This window comes from Oncorhynchus masou, chromosome 9, assembly GCF_036934945.1.
Source record: "Oncorhynchus masou masou isolate Uvic2021 chromosome 9, UVic_Omas_1.1, whole genome shotgun sequence".
In the NCBI taxonomy this organism is placed as follows: Eukaryota; Metazoa; Chordata; class Actinopteri; order Salmoniformes; family Salmonidae; genus Oncorhynchus; species Oncorhynchus masou.
Genome location: NC_088220.1, coordinates 6,732,660 through 6,756,957, shown reverse-complemented (window position 1 = coordinate 6,756,957; position 24,298 = coordinate 6,732,660). Strand labels below are relative to the sequence as shown.

At 45.3% G+C, this 24,298-nt stretch overlaps 1 protein-coding gene across 1 annotated transcript; it reads right to left on the bottom strand.

Moving 5' to 3' along the window:
- Positions 1–318: 318 nt before the first annotated feature.
- LOC135545455 (dynactin subunit 4-like) lies at positions 319–24,211 on the bottom strand. The gene is given in 15 exon segments (XM_064973082.1): positions 319–935; positions 2,303–2,400; positions 3,875–3,954; positions 3,957–3,975; positions 8,734–8,788; positions 8,907–8,980; positions 9,099–9,208; positions 15,153–15,265; positions 18,452–18,525; positions 19,207–19,227; positions 20,491–20,598; positions 21,410–21,453; positions 21,918–22,096; positions 23,207–23,277; positions 23,982–24,211. Coding segments are annotated over 15 exon segments (1,398 nt in total). The 5' UTR covers positions 24,117–24,211; the 3' UTR covers positions 319–718.
- Between the last annotated feature and the right edge of the window lie 87 nt (positions 24,212–24,298).

Here is a 24,298-nt window from a genome sequence, read left to right as displayed (position 1 = left end):
CTTCTTACCACGGGAAACCTGGAAAAACCCAGCAGCGTTGCAGTTCTTGACTCAAACTGGTGCGCCTGGCATCTACTACCATACCCTGTTTAAAGGCACCTACTACCAGACCCTGTTTAAAGGCACCTACTACCAGACCCTGTTTAAAGGCACCTACTACCAGACCCTGTTTAAAGGCACCTACTACCAGACCCTGTTTAAAGGCACCTACTACCAGACCCTGTTTAAAGGCACCTACTACCAGACCCTGTTTAAAGGCACCTACTACCAGACCCTGTTCAAAGGCACCTACTACCATACCCTGTTACCAGACCCTGTTTAAAGGCTTCTACTACCATACCCTGTTTAAAGGCACCTACTACCATACCCTGTTTAAAGGCACCTACTACCAGACCCTGTTTAAAGGCACCTACTACCATACCCTGTTTAAAGGCTTCTACTACCATACCCTGTTTAAAGGCACCTACTACCAGACCCTGTTAAAAAGGCACTCAAATATTTTGTCTTGCCGATTCATCCACTGAATGACACACATACACAATCCATGTCTCAAATTCTCTCAAGATTGAAGTGGCTTTATCAGGTGACTTCAATAAGGGATCATCGCTTTCACCTGGGTTCACCTGGTCAGTCTGTCATGGAAAGCGCAGGTGTTCTTAATGTTTTGTACACTCAGTGTATATATGTACTTTGTGTTTCTGTTAACGTGTGTGTAACTTCACGCTACGAGCGGCCCCAGGCTGAGCTCTACGTGGTGTGTGAGCCATATTGCCTCGGTTGGGGCATCGTCCTCCTCGCTCGGCCTTATGGGAGCCGCCAAGTTGCGGAAGTCGTGGCGGATCTTAAAGGACACCGTGACATCCCCGTCCTCCTCACGCTGAGGGACCACCTTGATGAAGAAACCGATCTTATTGGATTTTCTGAAGGCCACCACGCTGGAGGGGAGACAAGGCCAGAGATTGAAAGTTAGGGGACGAGGGCCAGAGAGGGAAGGTTAGGAGACCAGGGCCAGAGAGGGAAGGTTAGGAGACCAGGGCCAGAGAGGGAAGGTTAGGAGACCAGGGCCAGAGAGGGAAGGTTAGGAGACCAGGGCCAGAGAGGGAAGGTTAGGAGACCAGGGCCAGTGGAGAGGGAAGGTTAGGAGATGACAGAGAGGGAAGGTTAGGAGATGAGTGGCAGAGAGGGAAGGTTAGGAGATGGGCAGAGAGGGAAGGTTAGGAGACCAGAGCCAGAGAGGGAAGGTTAGGAGATGAGGGCCAGAGAGGGAAGGTTAGGAGACCAGGGCAGAGAGGGAAGGTTAGGAGACCAGGGCAGAGAGGGAAGGTTAGGAGATGAGTGGCAGAGAGGGAAGGTTAGGAGATAAGTGGCAGAGAGGGAAGGTTAGGAGATGAGTGGCAGAGAGGGAAGGTTAGGAGATGGCAGAGAGGGAAGTGGAGAGAGGAAGGTTAGGAGATGAGTGGCAGAGAGGGAAGGTTAGGAGATAAGGCAGAGAGGGAAGGTTAGGAGATAAGTGGCAGAGAGGGAAGGTTAGGAGGGATAGGAGATAAGTGGCAGAGAGGGAAGGTTAGGAGATGAGATAAGTGGCAGAGGGAAGGTTAGGGAGACCAGGGCAGAGAGGGAAGGTTAGGAGATAAGTGGCAGAGAGGGAAGGTTAGGAGACGAGGGCCAGAGCTCCCCCCCCATCTCCTTATATTCCCTATGAAGTACATTTGTTTTAGAGCTAATGTCATTTCTCCTCAGTTCTGACCATATCGTCACCCTATAACGGTGTGTGTATGTGTGTGTACCAGCGTGTGTGTGTGTACCAGCGAGTGTGTGTGTGTGTGTGTGTGTCTACCAGCGTGTGTGTGTGTGTGTGTGTGTGTGTGTGTGTGTGTGTGTGTGTGTACCAGCGTGTGTGTGTGTGTGTGTGTGTGTGTGTGTGTGTACCAGCGTGTGTGTGTGTGTGTACCAGAGTGTGTGTGTGTGTGTGAATGTGTGTGTGTGTGTACCAGCGTGTGTGTGTGTGTGTACCAGCGTGTGTGTGTGTGTGTACCAGCGTGTGTGTGTGTGTGTGTGTGTGTACCAGAGTGTGTGTGTGTGTGTGTGTGTGTACCAGAGTGTGTGTGTGTGTGTGTGTACCAGCGTGTGTGTGTGTGTGTGTGTGTGTGTGTGTGTGTGTGTGTGTGTGTGTGTGTGTGTGTACCAGCGTGTGTGTGTGTGTGTGTACCAGCGTGTGTGAGTGTGTGTTCCAGCGCGTGTGAGTGTGTGTTCCAGCGCGTGTGTGTGTGTGTGTGTGTGTGTGTGTGTGTGTGTGTCTTACTCTGGGTCGTCCTGGAAGTCCTGTGGCTCGGCCAACTCGTCGTAATCTGCTGCAGCATCCTTCCCTGCCAGGACCAACTCCTTGGTAGGAACCATCACCTATAACACATCATCATCATCATCATCAACAACAGAGGTCAGGGGTGAATCCTTCCCTGCCAGGACCAACTCCTTGGTAGGAACCATCACCTATAAACATCATCATCATCATCAACAACAGAGGTCAGGGGTGAATCCTTCCCTGCCAGGACCAACTCCTTGGTAGGAACCATCACCTATAAACATCATCATCATCATCATCATCATCAGGGGTGAACAGGACCATAGGAACCATCACCATCATCATCATCATCATCAACAACAGAGGTCAGGGGTGAATCCTTCCCTGCCAGGACCAACTCCTTGGTAGGAACCATCACCTATAACACATCATCATCATCATCAACAACAGAGGTCAGGGGTGAATCCTTCCCTGCCAGGACCAACTCCTTGGTAGGAACCATCACCTATAAACATCATCATCATCATCAACAGAGGTCAGGGGTGAGAGGTCAGCAGTAGGGTTACAAAGGAAGGGTATATTCCTGGAAACGTCTTAAATGTTCCAGTAAACTACCAGAACGTTGGTATCGTTCACAGGATTTTCTGTCATCTATAACAAGACATCAAGTGGCACTTTTGGGTAGATGTCTATTCCCTCCGTGTGGCTTAATCACAATATGATTAAATAAGATGATTTAAAAAAAGGAAGAAAACTTTTTTTTAACTGTATTTGACCTTTATTTAACTTGGCAAGTCAGTTAAGAACAAATTTTTATTTACAATGACGGCCTAGGAACAGTGGGTTAACTGCCTTGTTCAGGGGCAGAACGACAGATCTGCTCTAACCACTAGGCTACCCTACCTCCTCTACACTCTAACCACTAGGCTACCCTGCGGACCCTACACTCTAACCACTAGGCTACCCTACCTCCTCTACACTCTAACCACTAGGCTACCCTACCTCCTCTACACTCTAACCACTAGGCTACCCTGCGGACCCTACACTCTAACCACTAGGCTACCCTACCTCCTCTACACTCTAACCACTAGGCTACCCTACCTCCTCTACACTCTAACCACTAGGCTACCCTGCTGCCTCTACTCTCTAACCATTAGGATACCCTGCCGAATGACAAAGATACAAAACATCAAAATATAAAACATTTACTGAGTGAATAACATCAGTGTTTAACATTTTATTTACATGCTCATTTGCAGTTGTCTGGCCAAACGAAGTTGTGAAACAAAGTCAGTAGTCGGAAGAGATGCTGAGAGAAAATAATTTAACTGTTGACTTAAAATGCTTTTTCTAAAATACACTATTTTCTGTTGAACCATATGGTCTATCTACTAGAAACGTGTAACACAAAAAAAATAACACAAATATATATTAGAATACATTAGTTATTCAAGTATAAATTACCAAAGTTGTGTGAGAAAATCTATAGCAATCTGTTCATTACAATAATGACTGCAGATTCTGGTATCTTTGGTAAATTAGCGGCAGCTTCGTAAACATAGTCAGTAGTACCTTTGCAGTGCTGTTGATGTCCTCTGGGTCTCCTACCTCACAGCCCACCAGGGTCGTGGGTAAACTCTCCACGGGGTTAGGGTGAGCAGCACCTGGCACTCCTACAGACAACATGATACCACATACTGTAAGTCATTCTGCTACCCTACAGACAACCTCCTCCGTACACTCTACAGACAACATGATACCACTCACTGTAAGTCATTCTGCTACCCTACAGACATGATCCTCATACCGTAAGTCATTCTCTAACCACAGACAACATGATACCACTCATACTGTAAGTCATTCTGCTACCCTATAGACATGATACCACTCACACTGTAAGTCATTCTGCTACCCTACAGACATGATACCACTCATACTGTAAGTCATTCTGCTACCCTACAGACAACATGATACCACTCACACTGTAAGTCATTCTGCTACCCTACAGACATGATACCACTCATACTGTAAGTCATTCTGCTACCCTACAGACAACATGATACCACTCATACTGTAAGTCATTCTGCTACCCTACAGACAACATGATACCACTCATACCGTAAGTCATTCTGCTACCCTACAGACAACATGATACCACTCATACTGTAAGTCATTCTGCTACCCTACAGACATGAACCACATACCGTAAGTCATTCTGCTACCCTACAGACAACATGATACCACTCATACTGTAAGTCATTCTGCTACCCTACAGACATTTTGTAAGTCATTCTGCTACCCTAACATGATACCACTCATAATTCTGCTCCCCTACAGACAACATGATTTACTGTAAGTCATTCTGCTACCCTACAGACAACATGATACCACTCATACCGTAAGTCATTCTGCTACCCTACAGACATGATACCACTCATACCGTAAGTCATTCTGCTCCCCTACAGACATGATCCCACTCATACTGTAAGTCATTCTGCTACCCTACAGACAACATGATACCACTCATACTGTAAGTCATTCTGCTACCCTACAGACATGATACCACTCATACTGTAAGTCATTCTGCTACCCTACAGACAACATGATACCACTCATACCGTAAGTCATTCTGCTACCCTACAGACAACATGATACCACTCATACTGTAAGTCATTCTGCTCCCCTACAGACATGATACCACTCATACTGTAAGTCATTCTGCTACCCTACAGACAACATGATACCACTCATACTGTAAGTCATTCTGCTACCCTACAGACAACATGATACCACTCATACCGTAAGTCATTCTGCTACCCTACAGACAACATGATACCACTCATACTGTAAGTCATTCTGCTCCCCTACAGACAACATGATACCACTCATACTATTAAGTCATTCTGCTACCCTACAGACAACATGATACCACTCATACTGTAAGTCATTCTGCTACCCTACAGACAACATGATACCACTCATACTGTAAGTCATTCTGCTACCCTACAGACATGATACCACTCATACTGTAAGTCATTCTGCTACCCTACAGACAACATGATACCACTCATACTGTAAGTCATTCTGCTACCCTACAGACATGATACCACTCATACTGTAAGTCATTCTGCTCCCCTACAGACATGATACCACTCATACTGTAAGTCATTCTGCTACCCTATAGACATGATACCACTCATACTGTAAGTCATTCTGCTCCCCTACAGACATGATACCACTCATACTGTAAGTCATTCTGCTACCCTACAGACAACATGATACCACTCATACTGTAAGTCATTCTGCTCCCCTACAGACATGATACCACTCATACCGTAAGTCATTATGCTTTGGACAACATGATACCACTCATACTGTAAGTCATTCTGCTACCCTACAGACAACATGATACCACTCATACTGTAAGTCATTCTGCTACCCTACAGACATGATACCACTCATACTGTAAGTCATTCTGCTACCCTACAGACATGATACCACTCATACTGTAAGTCATTCTGCTACCCTACAGACAACATGATACCACTCATACTGTAAGTCATTCTGCTACCCTACAGACAACATGATACCACTCATACTGTAAGTCATTCTGCTACCCTACAGACATGATACCACTCATACTGTAAGTCATTCTGCTACCCTACAGACATGATACCACTCATACTGTAAGTCATTCTGCTACCCTACAGACAACATGATACCACTCATACTGTAAGTCATTCTGCTCCCCTACAGACAACATGATACCACTCATACTGTAAGTCATTCTGCTACCCTACAGACATGATACCACTCATACTGTAAGTCATTCTGCTACCCTACAGACAACATGATACCACTCATACTGTAAGTCATTCTGCTCCCCTACAGACATGACTGTAAGTCATTCTGCTACCCTACAGACATGATACCACTCATACCGTAAGTCATTCTGCTACACTACAGACATGATACCACTCATACTGTAAGTCATTCTGCTACCCTACAGACATGATACCACTCATACTGTAAGTCATTCTGCTACCCTACAGACAAAATGATACCACTCATACTGTAAGTCATTCTGCTACCCTACAGACATGATCCCACTCATACTGTAAGTCATTCTGCTACCCTACAGACAACATGATACCACTCATACTGTAAGTCATTCTGCTACCCTACAGACAACATGATACCACTCATACTGTAAGTCATTCTGCTCCCCTACAGACAACATGATAACACTCATACTGTAAGTCATTCTGCTACCCTACAGACATGATACCACTCATACTGTAAGTCATTCTGCTACCCTACAGACAACATGATAACACTCATACCGTAAGTCATTCTGCTACCCTACAGACCATGATACCACAGTAAGTCACAACACATGATACCACTCATACTGTAAGTCATTCTGCTACCCTACAGACAACATGATACCACTCATACTGTAAGTCATTCTGCTACCCTACAGACAACATGATACCACTCATACTGTAAGTCATTCTGCTCCCCTACAGACAACATGATACCACTCATACTGTAAGTCATTCTGCTACCCTACAGACATGATACCACTCATACTGTAAGTCATTCTGCTCCCCTACAGACATGATACCACTCATACTGTAAGTCATTCTGCTCCCCTACAGACATGATACCACTCATACCGTAAGTCATTATGCTACCCTACAGACAACATGATACCACTCATACTGTAAGTCATTCTGCTACCCTACAGACAACATGATACCACTCATACTGTAAGTCATTCTGCTACCCTACAGACAACATGATACCACTCATACTGTAAGTCATTCTGCTACCCTACAGACATGATACCACTCATACTGTAAGTCATTATGCTACCCTACAGACAACATGATACCACTCATACTGTAAGTCATTCTGCTACCCTACAGACATGATACCACTCATACTGTAAGTCATTCTGCTACCCTACAGACATGATACCACTCATACCGTAAGTCATTCTGCTACCCTACAGACAACATGATACCACTCAAACTGTAAGTCATTCTGCTACCCTACAGACATGATACCACTCATACTGTAAGTCATTCTGCTACCCTACAGACATGATACCACTCATACTGTAAGTCATTCTGCTACCCTACAGACATGATACCACTCATACTGTAAGTCATTCTGCTACCCTACAGACATGATACCACTCATACTGTAAGTCATTCTGCTCCCCTACAGACAACATGATACCACTCATACTGTAAGTCATTCTGCTACCCTACAGACAACATGATACCAGTCATACTGTAAGTCATTCTGCTCCCCTACAGACAACATGATACCACTCATACTGTAAGTCATTCTGCTACCCTACAGACAACATGATACCACTCATACTGTAAGTCATTCTGCTACCCTACAGACATGATACCACTCATACTGTAAGTCATTCTGCTCCCCTACAGACAACATGATACCACTCATACTGTAAGTCATTCTGCTACCCTACAGACATGATACCACTCATACTGTAAGTCATTCTGCTACCCTACAGACAACATGATACCACTCATACTGTAAGTCATTCTGCTACCCTACAGACAACATGATACCACTCATACTGTAAGTCATTCTGCTACCCTACAGACATGATACCACTCATACTGTAAGTCACTCTGCTACCCTACAGACATGATACCACTCATACCGTAAGTCATTCTGCTACCCTACAGACATGATACCACTCATACTGTAAGTCATTCTGCTACCCTACAGACAACATGATACCACTCATACCGTAAGTCATTCTGCTACCCTACAGACAACATGATACCACTCATACTGTAAGTCATTCTGCTACCCTACAGACAACATGATACCACTCATACCGTAAGTCATTCTGCTACCCTACAGACATGATACCACTCATACTGTAAGTCATTCTGCTACCCTACAGACATGATACCACTCATACCGTAAGTCATTCTGCTACCCTACAGACAACATGATACCACTCATACTGTAAGTCATTCTGCTCCCCTACAGACAACATGATACCACTCATACTGTAAGTCATTCTGCTACCCTACAGACATGATACCACTCATACCGTAAGTCATTCTGCTACCCTACAGACAACATGATACCACTCATACTGTAAGTCATTCTGCTACCCTACAGACAACATGATACCACTCATACTGTAAGTCATTCTGCTACCCTACAGACATGATACCACTCATACTGTAAGTCATTCTGCTACCCTACAGACAACATGATACCACTCATACTGTAAGTCATTCTGCTACCCTACAGACAACATGATACCACTCATACTGTAAGTCATTCTGCTCCACTACAGACAACATGATACCACTCATACTGTAAGTCATTCTGCTAACCTACATGTTCCATTACTTGAATAATTGACTTGCCTTCTGGAAGCGCAGGTTTGGAATGGACATTATTCTGATCTCAGGGATGTAACTCCTTTAGGATGGAAAATAACATCACTTTACTGAGAAATAATACAACACTACCAACATTCAAGAGTAGAAAACAAAGGTGAATGTGTTTCGGTACAGAGGAGATGCTAAGCAATACTTACACAGCCACCAGCTGGATTTTGAACTTTATTGAAGTTGGGTTGAATTCTGGCTTGCTCAGATTGTGCTCACATTTCTAGGAAGAAAAAAAAAAATGTATCACGAGAAATTAAGAGAAACAAACAACAGTAAACCAGTAGTAAAATGCCCTTCCTGAGAAGATTAGTGTAAAGCACTGTGTGTCGTAAACTGACCCTGCATCGCAGAGAGCGCTTGATCAACAGGTGTTTGTGTTTGGGGTGGAGCTGAGAGGCTCCGGCTGGCTGGAAGTCAGGCTGGAGCAGCCGCTGACGCAAGGATGTCACTGTATTACACACACCAGGAAGTTAACACAACATGGGTCAACTCGACAACACGAGGGAGTTAACTAGGCAACACGGGGAGTAAACTAGACAACACGGGGAATTAACTAGGCAACACGGGGAATTAACTAGACAACACAGGGAGTTAACTAGACAACACGGGGAGTGAACTAGACAACACGGGGAGTGAACTAGACAACACGGGGAGTTACCTAGACAACACGGGGAGTTACCTAGACAACACGGGGAGTTAACTAGACAACACGGGGAGTTAACTAGACAACACGGGGAGTGAACTAGACAACACGGGGAGTGAACTAGACAACACAGGGAGTTAACTAGACAACACAGGGAGTTAACTAGACAACACGGGGAATTAACTAGACAACACAGGGAGTTAACTAGGCAACACGGGGAGTAAACTAGACAACACGGGGAATTAACTAGGCAACACGGGGAATTAACTAGACAACACAGGGAGTTAACTAGACAACACGGGGAGTGAACTAGACAACACGGGGAGTTACCTAGACAACACGGGGAGTTACCTAGACAACACGGGGAGTTACCTAGACAACACGGGGAGTTAACTAGACAACACGGGGAGTTAACTAGACAACACGGGGAGTTAACTAGACAACACGGGGAGTGAACTAGACAACACAGGGAGTTAACTAGACAACACGCGGGAGTTCACAACGCAGGGAGTTAACTAGACAACACGGGGAGTTAACTAGACAACACGGGGAGTTAACTAGGCAACACGGGGAGTGAACTAGACAACACAGGGAGTGAACTAGACAACACGGGGAGTTAACTAGACAACACAGGGAGTTAACTAGACAACACGGGGGAGTTCACAACGCAGGGAGTTAACTAGACAACACAGGAGTTAACTAGACAACACGGGAGTTAACTAGACAACACGGGAGTTAACTAGACAACACGGGGAGTGAACTAGACAACACGGGGAGTGAACTAGACAACACGGGGAGTGAACTAGACAACACGCGGGAGTCAACTAGACAACACGGGGAGTTAACTAGACAACACGGGGAGTTAACTAGACAACACGGGGAGTTAACTAGACAACACGGGGAGTGAACTAGACAACACGCAGGAGTTCACAACGCAGGGAGTTAACTAGACAACACGGGGAGTTAACTAGACAACACGGGGAGTTAACTAGACAACACGGGGAGTTAACTAGACAACACGGGGAGTTAACTAGACGACACGGGGGAGTTCACAACGCAGGGAGTTAACTAGACAACACAGGAGTTAACTAGACAACACGGGAGTTAACTAGACAACACGGGAGTTAACTAGACGACACAGGGAGTTAACTAGACGACACAACGCAGGGAGTTAACTAGATAACACGGGAGTTAACTAGACAACACGGGAGTGAACTAGACAACACAGGGAGTGAACTAGACAACACGGGGAGTGAACTAGACAACACGGGAGTTAACTAGACAACACGGGAGTTAACTAGACAACACGGGAGTTAACTAGACAACACGGGAGTTAACTAGACAACACGGGAGTTAACTAGACAACACGGGGGGTTAACTAGACAACACGGGGGGTTAACTAGACAACACGGGGAGTTAACTAGATAACACGGGGAGTTAACTAGACAACACGGGGGAGTTCACAACGCAGGGAGTTAACTAGACAACACGGGGAGTTAACTAGACAACACAGGGGAGTTAACTAGACAACACGGGGAGTTAACTAGACAACACGGGAGTTAACTAGACAACACGGGGAGTGAACTAGACAACACGGGGAGTGAACTAGACAACACGGGGAGTGAACTAGACAACACGGGGAGTTAACTAGACAACACGGGGGAGTTCACAACGCAGGGAGTTAACTAGACAACACAGGAGTTAACTAGACAACACGGGAGTTAACTAGACAACACGGGAGTTAACTAGACAACACGGGGAGTTAACTAGACAACACGGGGAGTGAACTAGACAACACGCGGGAGTCAACTAGACAACACGGGGAGTTAACTAGACAACACGGGGAGTTAACTAGACAACACGGGGAGTTAACTAATCAACACGGGGAGTTAACTAGACAACACGGGGAGTTAACTAGACAACACGGGGAGTGAACTAGACAACACGCGGGAGTTCACAACGCAGGGAGTTAACTAGACAACACGGGAGTTAACTAGACAACACGGGAGTTAACTAGACAACACGGGGAGTTAACTAGACAACACGGGGAGTTAACTAGACAACACGGGGAGTTAACTAGACAACACGGGGAGTGAACTAGACAACACGCGGGAGTCAACTAGACAACACGGGGAGTTAACTAGACAACACGGGGAGTTAACTAGACAACACGGGGAGTTAACTAGACAACACGGGAGTTAACTAGACAACACGGGGAGTGAACTAGACAACACGGGGAGTGAACTAGACAACACGGGGAGTTAACTAGACAACACGGGGAGTTAACTAGACAACACGGGGGAGTTCACAACGCAGGGAGTTAACTAGACAACACAGGAGTTAACTAGACAACACGGGAGTTAACTAGACAACACGGGAGTTAACTAGACAACACGGGGAGTTAACTAGACAACACGGGAGTGAACTAGACAACACGCGGGAGTCAACTAGACAACACGGGGAGTTAACTAGACAACACGGGGAGTTAACTAGACAACACGGGGAGTTAACTAATCAACACGGGGAGTTAACTAGACAACACGGGGAGTTAACTAGACAACACGGGGAGTGAACTAGACAACACGCGGGAGTTCACAACGCAGGGAGTTAACTAGACAACACGGGGAGTTAACTAGACAACACGGGAGTTAACTAGACAACACGGGGAGTTAACTAGACAACACGGGGAGTTAACTAGACAACACGGGGAGTTAACTAGACAACACGGGGAGTTAACTAGACAACACGGGAGTTAACTAGACAACACGGGGAGTTAACTAGACAACACGGGGAGTTAACTAGACAACCCGGGGAGTTAACTAGACAACACGGGTAGTTACCTAGACAACACGGGGAGTTAACTAAACAACACGGGGAGTTAACTAGACAACACGGGGAGTGAACTAGACAACACGGGGAGTGAACTAGACAACACGGGGAGTGAACTAGACAACACGGGGAGTGAGCTAGACAACACGGGGAGTGAACTAGACAACACGGGGAGTCAACTAGACAACACGGGAGTGAACTAGACAACACGGGAGTCAACTAGACAACACGGGGAGTCAACTAGACAACACGGGGAGTCAACTAGACAACACGGGGAGTCAACTAGACAACACGGGAGTCAACTAGACAACACGGGAGTCAACTAGACAACACGGGGAGTCAACTAGAGAACACGGGGAGTCAACTAGACAACGGGGAGTTAACTAGACAACACGGGGAGTTACCTAGACAACACGGGAGTTAACTAAACAACAAAAAGTTTACCAGTTTACCATATCCCTGATATTGTATTTTATTTATTTATTTCACCTTTATTTAACCAGGTAGGCAAGTTGAGAACAAGTTCTCATTTACAATTGCGACCTGGCCAAGGCAAAGCAGTTTACGACACAGAGTTACACATGGAGTAAAACAAACATACAGTCAATAATACAGTATAAACAAGTCTACAACTGGCCCTAAACAAGTCTATAACTATATAACTGTAGACGATGTTATAACATAGGGAAAAGTTAGCTAATAATTAGTTGCTACATCCATGGTGGACTTATAAATTAATGAGATACACAGGGAGTGAACTAGACAACACGGGGAGTGAACCTACGGGAGTTAACTCGACAACACGGGAGTTAACTCGACAACACGGGAGTGAACTAGACAACACGGGGAGTGAACTAGACAACACGGGGAGTTAACTAACAACACGGGGAGTTAACTAGACAACACGGGGAGTTTAGACAACACGGGAGTTAACTAGACAACACGGGAGTTAACCTAGACAACACGGGGAGTGACCTAGACAACACGGGGAGTGACCTAGACAACACGGGGAGTGACCTAGACAACACGGGGAGTTCACAACGCAGGGGGTGAACTAGACAACACGGGGAGTTGCCTAGACAACACGGGGAGTTGCCTAGACAACACGGGGAGTTGCCTAGACAACACGGGGAGTTGCCTAGACAACACGGGGAGTTGCCTAGACAACACGGGGAGTTGCCTAGACAACACGGGGAGTTGCCTAGACAACACGGGGAGTTGCCTAGACAACACGGGAGTTGCCTAGACAACACGGGAGTTACCTAGACAACACGGGGAGTTGCCTAGACAACACGGGGAGTTGCCTAGACAACACGGGGAGTTGCCTAGACAACACGGGGAGTTGCCTAGACAACACGGGAGTTGCCTAGACAACACGGGGAGTTAAGTAGGGAGTTAACTAGACAACACGGGAGTGAACTAGACAACACGGGGAGTGAACTAGACAACACGGGAGTTAACTAGACAACCCGGGAGTTAACTAGACAACCCGGGAGTTAACTAGACAACACGGGTAGTTACCTAGACAACACGGGAGTTAACTAAACACACGGGAGTTAACTAGACAACACGGGGAGTGAACTAGACAACACGGGGAGTGAACTAGACAACACGGGGAGTGAACTAGACAACACGGGGAGTGAACTAGACAACACGGGGAGTGAGCTAGACAACACGGGAGTGAACTAGACAACACGGGGAGTCAACTAGACAACACGGGAGTGAACTAGACAACACGGGGAGTCAACTAGACAACACGGGGAGTCAACTAGACAACACGGGGAGTCAACTAGACAACACGGGGAGTCAACTAGACAACACGGGGAGTCAACTAGACAACACGGGGAGTCAACTAGAGAACACGGGGAGTCAACTAGACAACACGGGGAGTTAACTAGACAACACGGGGAGTTACCTAGACAACACGGGGAGTTAACTAAACAACAAAAAAGTTTACCAGTTTACCATATCCCTGATATTGTATTTTATTTATTTATTTCACCTTTATTTAACCAGGTAGGCAAGTTGAGAACAAGTTCTCATTTACAATTGCGACCTGGCCAAGATAAAGCAAAGCAGTTCGACACATACAACGACACAGAGTTACACATGGAGTAAAACAAACATACAGTCAATAATACAGTATAAACAAGTCTACAACTGGCCCTAAACAAGTCTATAACTATATAACTGTAGACTTCGATGTTATAACATAGCTCTCGGGAAAAGTGGTGTATCGAGCTAATAATTAGTTGCTACATCCATGGTGGACTTATAAATTAATGAGATACACCCATTTATATTTTTCATGAATCACTGGGTCTCTCTCAGTCATTTAATTGTTAAGTGATTCATGAAAAATATAACTTATAAATGAGATGTATTTTTTATGAATCACTGAAATGAATGTGAACAGGCAGTTAACCCACTGTTCCCAGGCCGTCATTGTAAATAAGAATTTGTTCTTAACTGACTTACCTAGTTAAAATAAAGGTAAAATAAAAAATAAAAAACTATAAGTTGTGATTAATGAAGAATATAACTTGTAAATGCCTCATGAGCTTCGTTCATCAATCTTTACCAATCACAGACTAAAATAGAACCTTGTTTCACAACAATGTTTGTAAACTATGTAAATGCGAACACTGTACAGCCCTCATAACATGGGTAAAACTACGATGTTGATATCATGGATGGTCATTTCATCCATAGCTCTGTCATTTAATTTGACAGTGGTTACATTTCTCCAGTTCCTTCTCTTAGCAAAACAGTTTTGTTATCGTTTCAATTAAGGATTCTAGCTTTAAAAAAAACTAGTGATCATTGTTTCCCTCAGGTAGGTTGATGGGTCTAGTGTAGGGTTAGTGTCGTGTTCGAGGTCAAGGGTTAGTGGTTCGGCTTAGGGGTGGATATCTCTTACCCTCAGGTAGGTTGATGGGTCTAGTGTAGTAGTCTTCAGGCAGTGGTTCCACCTCGTCTAAGGCCTGGGCTGGCTCTATGTTAATCTCCTTCTGGTCTTCACCTTCCTTCAGACTGGAATAGCAGAAAGAGGGCCATTATAGGAGACAGACACAGACACAGTGAGGGCCATTATAGGAGACAGACACAGTGAGGGCCATTATAGGAGACAGACACAGTGAGGGCCATTATAGGAGACAGACACAGTGAGGGCCATTATAGGAGACAGACACAGTGAAGGCCATTATAGGAGACAGACACAGTGAAGGCCATTATAGGAGACAGACACAGTGAGGGCCATTATAGGGGACAGACACAGTGAGGGCCATTATAGGAGACAGGCACAGTGAGGGCCATTATAGGAGACAGACACAGTGAGGGCCATTATAGGAGACAGGGACAGACACAGTGAGGGCCATTATAGGAGACATGGACAGACACAGTGAGGGCCATTATAGGAGACAGACACAGTGAGGGCCATAATAGGAGACAGACACAGTGAGGGCCATTATAGGAGACAGACACAGTGAAGGCCATTATAGGAGACAGACACAGACACAGTGAGGGCCATTATAGGAGACAGACACAGTGAGGGCCATTATAGGAGACAGGGACAGACACAGTTTGGGCCATTATAGGAGACAGACACGGTGAGGGCCATTATAGGAGACAGGGACAGACACAGTTTGGGCCATTATAGGAGACAGACACAGTGAGGGCCATTATAGGAGACAGACACAGTGAGGGCCATTATAGGAGACAGACACAGACACAGTGAGGGCCATTATAGGAGTCAGGGCCAGACACAGTGAGGGCCATTATAGGAGTCAGGGACAGGGACAGTGAGGGTCATTATAGGAGACAGGGACACACAGTGAGGGCCATTATAGGAGACAGGGACAGACACAGTGAGGGCCATTATAGGAGACAGGGACAGACACAGTGAGGGCCACTATAGGAGACAGGGACAGACACAGTGAGGGCCACTATAGGAGACAGGGACAGACACAGTGAGGGCCACTATAGGAGACAGACACAGTGAGGGCCATTATAGGAGACAGACACAGTGAGGGCCATTATAGGAAACAGGGACAGACACAGTGAGGGCCATTATAGGAGACAGACACAGTGAGGGCCATTATAGGAGACAGACACAGACACAGTGAGGGCCATTATAGGAGACAGACACAGTGAGGGCCATTATAGGAGACAGACACAGTGAGGGCCATTATAGGAGTCAGGGCCAGACACAGTGAGGGCCATTATAGGAGACAGACACAGTGAGGGCCATTATAGGAAACAGACACAGACACAGTGAGGGCCATTATAGGAGACAGGGACAGACACGGTGAGGGCCATTATAGGAGACAGGGACAGACACAGTGAGGGCCATTATAGGAGACAGACACAGTGAGGGCCATTATAGGAGACAGACACAGTGAGGGCCATTATAGGAAACAGACACATTATAGGAGTCAGGGCCAGACACAGTGAGGGCCATTATAGGAGACAGACACAGTGAGGGCCATTATAGGAGACAGGGACAGACACAGTGAGGGCCATTATAGGAGACATGGACAGACACAGTGAGGGCCATTATAGACAGACACAGTGAGGGCCATAATAGGAGACAGACACAGTGAGGGCCATTATAGGAGACAGACACAGTGAGGGCCATTATAGGAGACAGACACAGACACAGTGAGGGCCATTATAGGAGACAGACACAGTGAGGGCCATTATAGGACAGGGACAGACACAGTTTGGGCCATTATAGGAGACAGACACAGTGAGGGCCATTATAGGAGACAGACACAGACACAGTGAGGGCCATTATAGGAGTCAGGGCCAGACACAGTGAGGGCCATTATAGGAGAGGGCCAGACACAGTGAGGGCCATTATAGTCAGGGACAGGGACAGTGAGGATCATTATAGGAGACAGGGACACACAGTGAGGGCCATTATAGGAGACAGGGACAGACACAGTGAGGGCCACTATAGGAGACAGGGACAGACACAGTGAGGGCCACTATAGGAGACAGGGACAGACACAGCGAGGGCCACTATAGGAGACAGGGACAGACACAGGAGGGCCACTATAGGAGACAGACACAGTGAGGGCCATTATAGGAAACAGGGACAGACACAGTGAGGGCCATTTTAGGAGACAGACACAGTGAGGGCCATTATAGGAGACAGACACAGACACAGTGAGGGCCATTATAGGAGACAGACACAGTGAGGGCCATTATAGGAGACAGACACAGTGAGGGCCATTATAGGAGTCAGGGCCAGACACAGTGAGGGCCATTATAGGAGACAGACACAGTGAGGGCCATTATAGGAGACAGACACAGTGAGGGCCATTATAGGAAACAGACACAGACACAGTGAGGGCCATTATAGGAGACAGGGACAGACACAGTGAGGGCCATTATAGGAGACAGGGACAGACACAGTGAGGGCCATTATAGGAGACAGGGACAGACACAGTGAGGGCCATTATAGGAGACAGACACAGACACAGTGAGGGCCATTATAGGAGACAGACACAGTGAGGGCCACTATAGGAGTCAGGGCCAGACACAGTGAGGGCCATTATAGGAGACAGACACAGTGAGGGCCATTATAGGAGACAGACACAGACACAGTGAGGGCCATTATAGGAGACAGGGACAGACACAGTGAGGGCCATTATAGGAGACAGACACAGTGAGGGCCATTATAGGAAACAGACACAGACACAGTGAGGGCCATTATAGGAGACAGACACAGTGAGGGCCATTATAGGAAACAGACACAGACACAGACACAGTGAGGGCCATTATAGGAGACAGGGACAGACACAGTGAGGGCCATTATAGGAGACAGGGACAGACACAGTGAGGGCCATTATAGGAAACAGGGACAGACAGTGAGGGTCATTATAGGAGACAGGGACACACAGTGAGGGCCACAATAGGAGACAGTTGTATTTGTTAACTCTAACACAAGGCAGTGACTTTATCCCAAACTGCATGCCATTCCCTAATTAGTGCACAACTTTTGACCAAATAGCCTATACAAAAGCAATGCACGACATTGGGCGCCATTTGGGAACTCAGTCCTTGTATAGGTTATTTGTGATGTGCTAATAACATCAACATGATTCGTCACGTCAAATGTACAATAAATAAAAGGGTACAGTATAGTATTATATGAGGATGTGATACTCGTACTTTATGAACAGTAAAGTTTTTGTATATTCATGTCATACTCACGAAAGACCAGCCAGACTGGTGATAGGAGCTCCAGGTCTCTGTCTATGTAGTCTGGTACCCAGACCATACTTCTCCTTTTACAGAGCAACACATCCACAAATGTCAACTAACTCACAGACAAGACACACCACCATGTGGTAGACTTAAGGGAGAGGACACACTGGCATTTCTATTGATGACTGATTAATGTTTATGTTTTTTTCCTATAACTTGGGGAAAGAGAGGTAATTTTTTCCTAATAACACATTTTCAAAAATCTAATTAGGTAAACATGAACATAAATGGCAAAAAAATAAATAATGGGATTCGAAACCAAATCTAGAGAAAAATTTGGTTTAAAAAAACGAGAACACAAACATTTATGTTAACAGTGGGATAATTACTACTCTCTACTATATACTACAGGCTAAAACAGCATTAACTGTACACTGCAATAAAATGCATCCTATTGATTCTCTTCCCCCCCAGTCAACATAAAGTATCCTATTGTGCTCCTGATAATATCTTTCTCCTGAGGGGACACTCATGTGAATAGGGAGGTCACTCAGTTACAGATTAGATACGGAGAACAGATGAAGGGGGGAAGGAAGGGAGAGAGAGACAGAGACAGAGAGACAGAGACAGAGAGACAGACAGAGAGACAGATAGAGAGAGAGAGACAGAGACAGAGACAGAGAGACAGAGAGAGAGAGAGACAGAGAGAGAGAGAGACAGAGAGAGTGTTTGAACTATAAGTTGTGAAAAATACAACTCACCACCACATGAATAGTGTGTTGCTGGGGGAGGGAGGGGTTGGAAACCAACATATCAGCGTGCAGAAGCAAAGAAAAAGAAGAACGTATCAAGGAAAACCAAAGCAGTTAATAAAGCAAACAGCTAGCAGTTAGCTTATAGTGACTCTTCAGCTACAGTAACTACTATATAGCTAGCTAGCACACAGCTAGCAGCTAGCTCAGTGACTATTCAGCTGCAGTAGCTAATATATAGCTAGCTAGCACACAGCTAGCTCAGTGACTATTCAGCTGCAGTAGCTACTATATATCTAGCTAGCACACAGCTAGCAGCTAGCTCAGTGACTCTTCAGCTGCAGTAGCTACTATATAGCTATCTAGCACACAGCTAGCAGCTAGCTCAGTGACTCTTCAGCTGCAGTAGCTACTATATAGCTAGCTAGCACACAGCTAGCAGCTAGCTCAGTGACTCTTCAGCTGCAGTAGCTACTATATAGCTAGCTAGCACACAGCTAGCAGCTAGCTCAGTGACTCTTCAGCTACAGTAACTACTATATAGCTAGCTAGCACACAGCTAGCAGCTAGCTCAGTGACTCTTCAGCTACAGTAACTACTATATAGCTAGCTAGCACACAGCTAGCAGCTAGCTCAGTGACTCTTCAGCTACAGTAGCTAGCTCAGTGACTCTTCAGCTACAGTAACTACTATATAGCTAGCTAGCACACAGCAGCAGCTGACTATACAGTAATAGCTAGCTAGCACACCGCTAGCAGCTAGCTCAGTGACTCTTCAGCTGCAGTAGCTACTATATAGCTAGCTAGCACACAGCTAGCTCAGTGACTCTTCAGCTACAGTAACTACTATATAGCTAGCTAGCACACTGCACCCTTCATCAATCACTAGGGTCTGAAATAGCATAGCACACCCTTCATCAATCACAGGGTCTGAAATCAATATTCCAGTATGCCCCAGGTTCTAATCTAAACCAATCCTTCCATCTATACACATGAACTATACATGCATGTCAATCAATGTCAACATACTGTAACAAAATATTACAGTACAAATATAGAAATGTACACTATTTCAGAAATTAGTTGCCTTGTTCATTTCAGCAGGGTTAATAACACAGCAATAACCATCACAAACAAACACATATGAAAAGCATAATGTGTCATGATAAAGGTGGGAGCTGGGCTTATTGAGAGAGAATAACATGTTCCATAGAGAAGTGCACAGGCTTAGCATGTTATCTGCCCAAGTGTGTGTGTGAGAGATGTGTGTGTGTGTGTGTGTGTGTGTTTGTACCGAGAAGGCCAGAGGCATGTAGGGTCGTCTCCTGGCCAGCTTCTTCCTGTCCCTCTCCAGTTTCTCCCTCTGGGCCAGCTGCTGGTAATACTCTATCAGTTTATTGATCTGGAGGAAAATGACCCAACAATACTATGAGTATCCAGAGGAAGATTGCCCAACAATACTATGAGTATCCAGAGGAAGATTGCACATAAAATGAGTCAGAATGTCATAGACTAGCCCCATGCAGTGCTACTATTCATATAGAAGGGGAAAGCATCGGCCTACACAGAGAACCATGTATACAGCATGTTCTTATCACATCAACAAAATATAAAGCATAACATTTCAACTTTAGATATGGCACGAGTCTGACTGACAACTACTTTTATTTTACCTTTATTTAACCAGGCAAGTCAGTTCAGAGCAAATTCTTATTTTCAATGACGGCCTGGGAACAGTGGGTTAACTGCCTGATCAGGGGCAGAAAGACAGATTTGTACCTTGTCAGCTCGGGGGTTTGAACTTGCAACCTTCCGGTTACTAGTCCAACGCTCTAACCACTAGGCTACCCTGCCGCCCCAATATTCTGCAGTGCTGTTATACTGACAGAAAGGGGGAAGTTATAGGCCAGAGAACCATGTATACAGCATGTATCATTCAGCATACCATGTATGTTACCAGCAGGAAAATAAATAGTAGAAAGCACAGTCATAAAGCCAACATTTAGGCCTGGAGCTTGTATCAGGAGTGTGCTGTTTGTTGTTGATCACACGGTGCTTTTTGTCATTACAGAATCAATTAAAATAAACAACTTCCCTGTGTCACAGCATTCTACAACCTAAGGGGGGTTGTCGAGCTCAACTGAAGCTTTCCCCAGGTGAGTAACACTTGAGAGACAGAGAAAATAGATCCGACCAAAAGGAAGGCAACAAACCCGTTGAGTATGAGGGTTGTCCGGCTCCTGCCATCCTCCACTGGCTGAAGTGAAGACACAAAAATATATATATAAAAGAAGTGACATCATCCTCCATAAAACACCGAACAAGTCAATCACACAACAGACACATAGGCTACTAGTCAAGTAAGGGACACATCTCTATTCAGAGTAAAAACTCCAAACAAAGTTCCATACATACAGATATGAATTAGTTTAGCATTTTAACACAGTCTATTAACAAGTCAGTTCCATATATCTCCCCCTCAGTACCAGTGCCGGGGGCACTTCATTCAATAGCTTAGTAATTACGATCACTAGCAAGGTTTGCTATTTGATTTGGTTGTAGCTACTTCTCCCACTCACCCAGCTACGGGAATAGTTGGCCATGCCTAACAATGGCCCAATATAAAAAAAAAAAAAGTAAATAGTCAATAGTCCAAGATTACCCAACAAAATACCATGAGGTGACTCTCATCATCAACAGTAAAGTAGGCCTGTCACTCACCCACAGACTTGTCAGCCATGCCCACATCTCTGGATGTCCAGCGACAGAAGCCACAGGCCAGGTAGTAGGCCTTCTTCATGGTCGTCTTGCTGGGGTCGTCGGGAAGAGGGGCTGGGATGTTGGTTGCCCGGGTGGACAGGGTGTGCATGCAGCACGGGCAGTCGAAGCAGTTGGCACACCTGGGGCATGACGAGGAAGAATGTGTAGCTAGTTATAAACACTACCTTTGTTCTTCAACTAGGGGTAAACAATCACAGTACTCTAACCCAATGTTAGCTTTTATGGCTTTCCTTTATTTAACGAGGAAAGTCAGTTAAAGAACAAATTCTTATTTACAATGACGGCCTACCGGAGAACAGTGGGTTAACTGCCTTGTTCAGGGGCAGAACGACAGATTTTCAGCTTGTCAGCTCGGGGATTCGATTCAGCAACCCTTTGGTTACTGGCCCAACACTCTAACTACTAGGCTACCTGCCGCCCCTACACTAACCACTAGGCTACCTGCCACCCCTACACTCTAACCTCTAGGCTACCTGCCGTCACTCCACTCTAACCACTAGGCTACCTCTACACTCTAACCACTCTAATCACCCTGCCCTCACGTAAACTAGGCTACACCTAACTTTAATGTCACCTTCAACCCCATCGATTTTACATAGAATAGTAATGGGGGACAAATCTTGACGATATATCATATAGTTTTGACAATATTGCAGTATAATTTTTGTACCTGCACCAAAACTGCAGCATTTTTTTCTTCATAGCTTGCTCTCCATCTTCTTTTTAAATAGGGAGCCAATTTGTTTTTAACATTTTCATTTCCACGACTGATCAAAACTATTTTTCTCCTGGCTCTCTATGTCCCTCTGCAGCAGACATACGGTGAGCAATATGTTAGGAAGATCGAATCGCAATAAAATCTCAGTATCGAATCGCAATACATATGGAATTGTGAGAATTGTGAGAGTTGTAAGAAACGCCATTACATATCATATCGGCACCTAAGCATCGTATTGTGAGGTCCCTGGCAATTCCCCAGCCCTAATATAGAATTAAAACATTAATAATAGATAACCCTAAGCTTAACCTCTATGCCTAACCTGAAGTTTTCGTTCAGCTGGTTGCATTTCCTCTTCCTAGAACAAAACAGAGTGCTGGGAAATGTAGGCTGGATGCAGTGAGAAGTCATGCAGTGAATATTGTCCATGGCTACACAGTAAAGAATAGGTCTATGCCATAGACCGTATACAGCAGGTCTACGCCGATGCTCAGTTGCAAATATTTCCCACCTGTTCTTCTTCAGCTTTGCCTCTGCTGAAGGCATATTCTCCAGGCAGCTCGGACAGTAATGGGAGTCCACCTAAAAACCAAACAGAGGCAGCATTCAACCATGTGGAAATACATGAATGTGCATAGCTATCCCTCGAAGCTAGCTAGTAGTTATGACTGCAGATAGTAATTATGTTTCAGATACTGGTCCAAGCTTCAGTAATAAAAGTGTGAGTTTCTGTGGGCAAGGGGTCACTGTCCGTTGTGTGGCTGTGTAAATTAAGAATCAAAGCTGTCTGACGTGGCACGTATCAAAATAGATGATAACTAGATAGCTATAACAACAACAAAAATGGTTAGCTAGATACCTAAATAAGATATGTGGTCACTCTGGCTGGGTGTGGTGATGAATAGGGAACATTAGCCAGCTAACAGCAGACTAGCTAACTAGGAGGTTTAACAGTTGTTAGGTTTTAGGATTATTTCCAGTGGGAATTTGTGTCACTGTTAATTGGCGAAAAAGAAGCTCATAAGTGAACACCGACCAAAAATAAAAAACTATTGATTATGTTGCTAAACCTTAATCTTAGGTAGCTTGATAAACGTACATTATTATGAATGTAAGGCGGAAGTAAAGACGACACCGGCCAATCAGACGACAGGGTTGTTGAATAAATGTTGATTGACGTGCGGTATGACAAATAGATATTTTGTGTTGTACGGGGGGGGTACCGCTAGCGTTTGCTAGACATCTCTATAACTATAGCTAAGTTAGCCACGGTAATGTTGACATACCTCGTGAGACACACATTCTAAGGAACGCAATTCACCGCAATACCGGCAAAAATAAAGTGTAGACAACGACGAGCGGATTTTTTTCTCTCCGTGAACAAGGTAGAGAACCCTGTCGGGTTGCAGAAGAGACGCCATCTTTGACTGAATCGTCTGGCGTCGCCGTCACCCAGTGGTTTTTTGTCGTTGGCTCGACGGCGCCCCCTGGTGGTGCAATGTGATAGTGGACATTTCGGTGAGGTGCAGTTTAATTTTAAACCAGCAGGGGGCAGCTTTGCCCCCCAATGCCTGGACATGTCATGCTTTGTGTTGTGATGGTT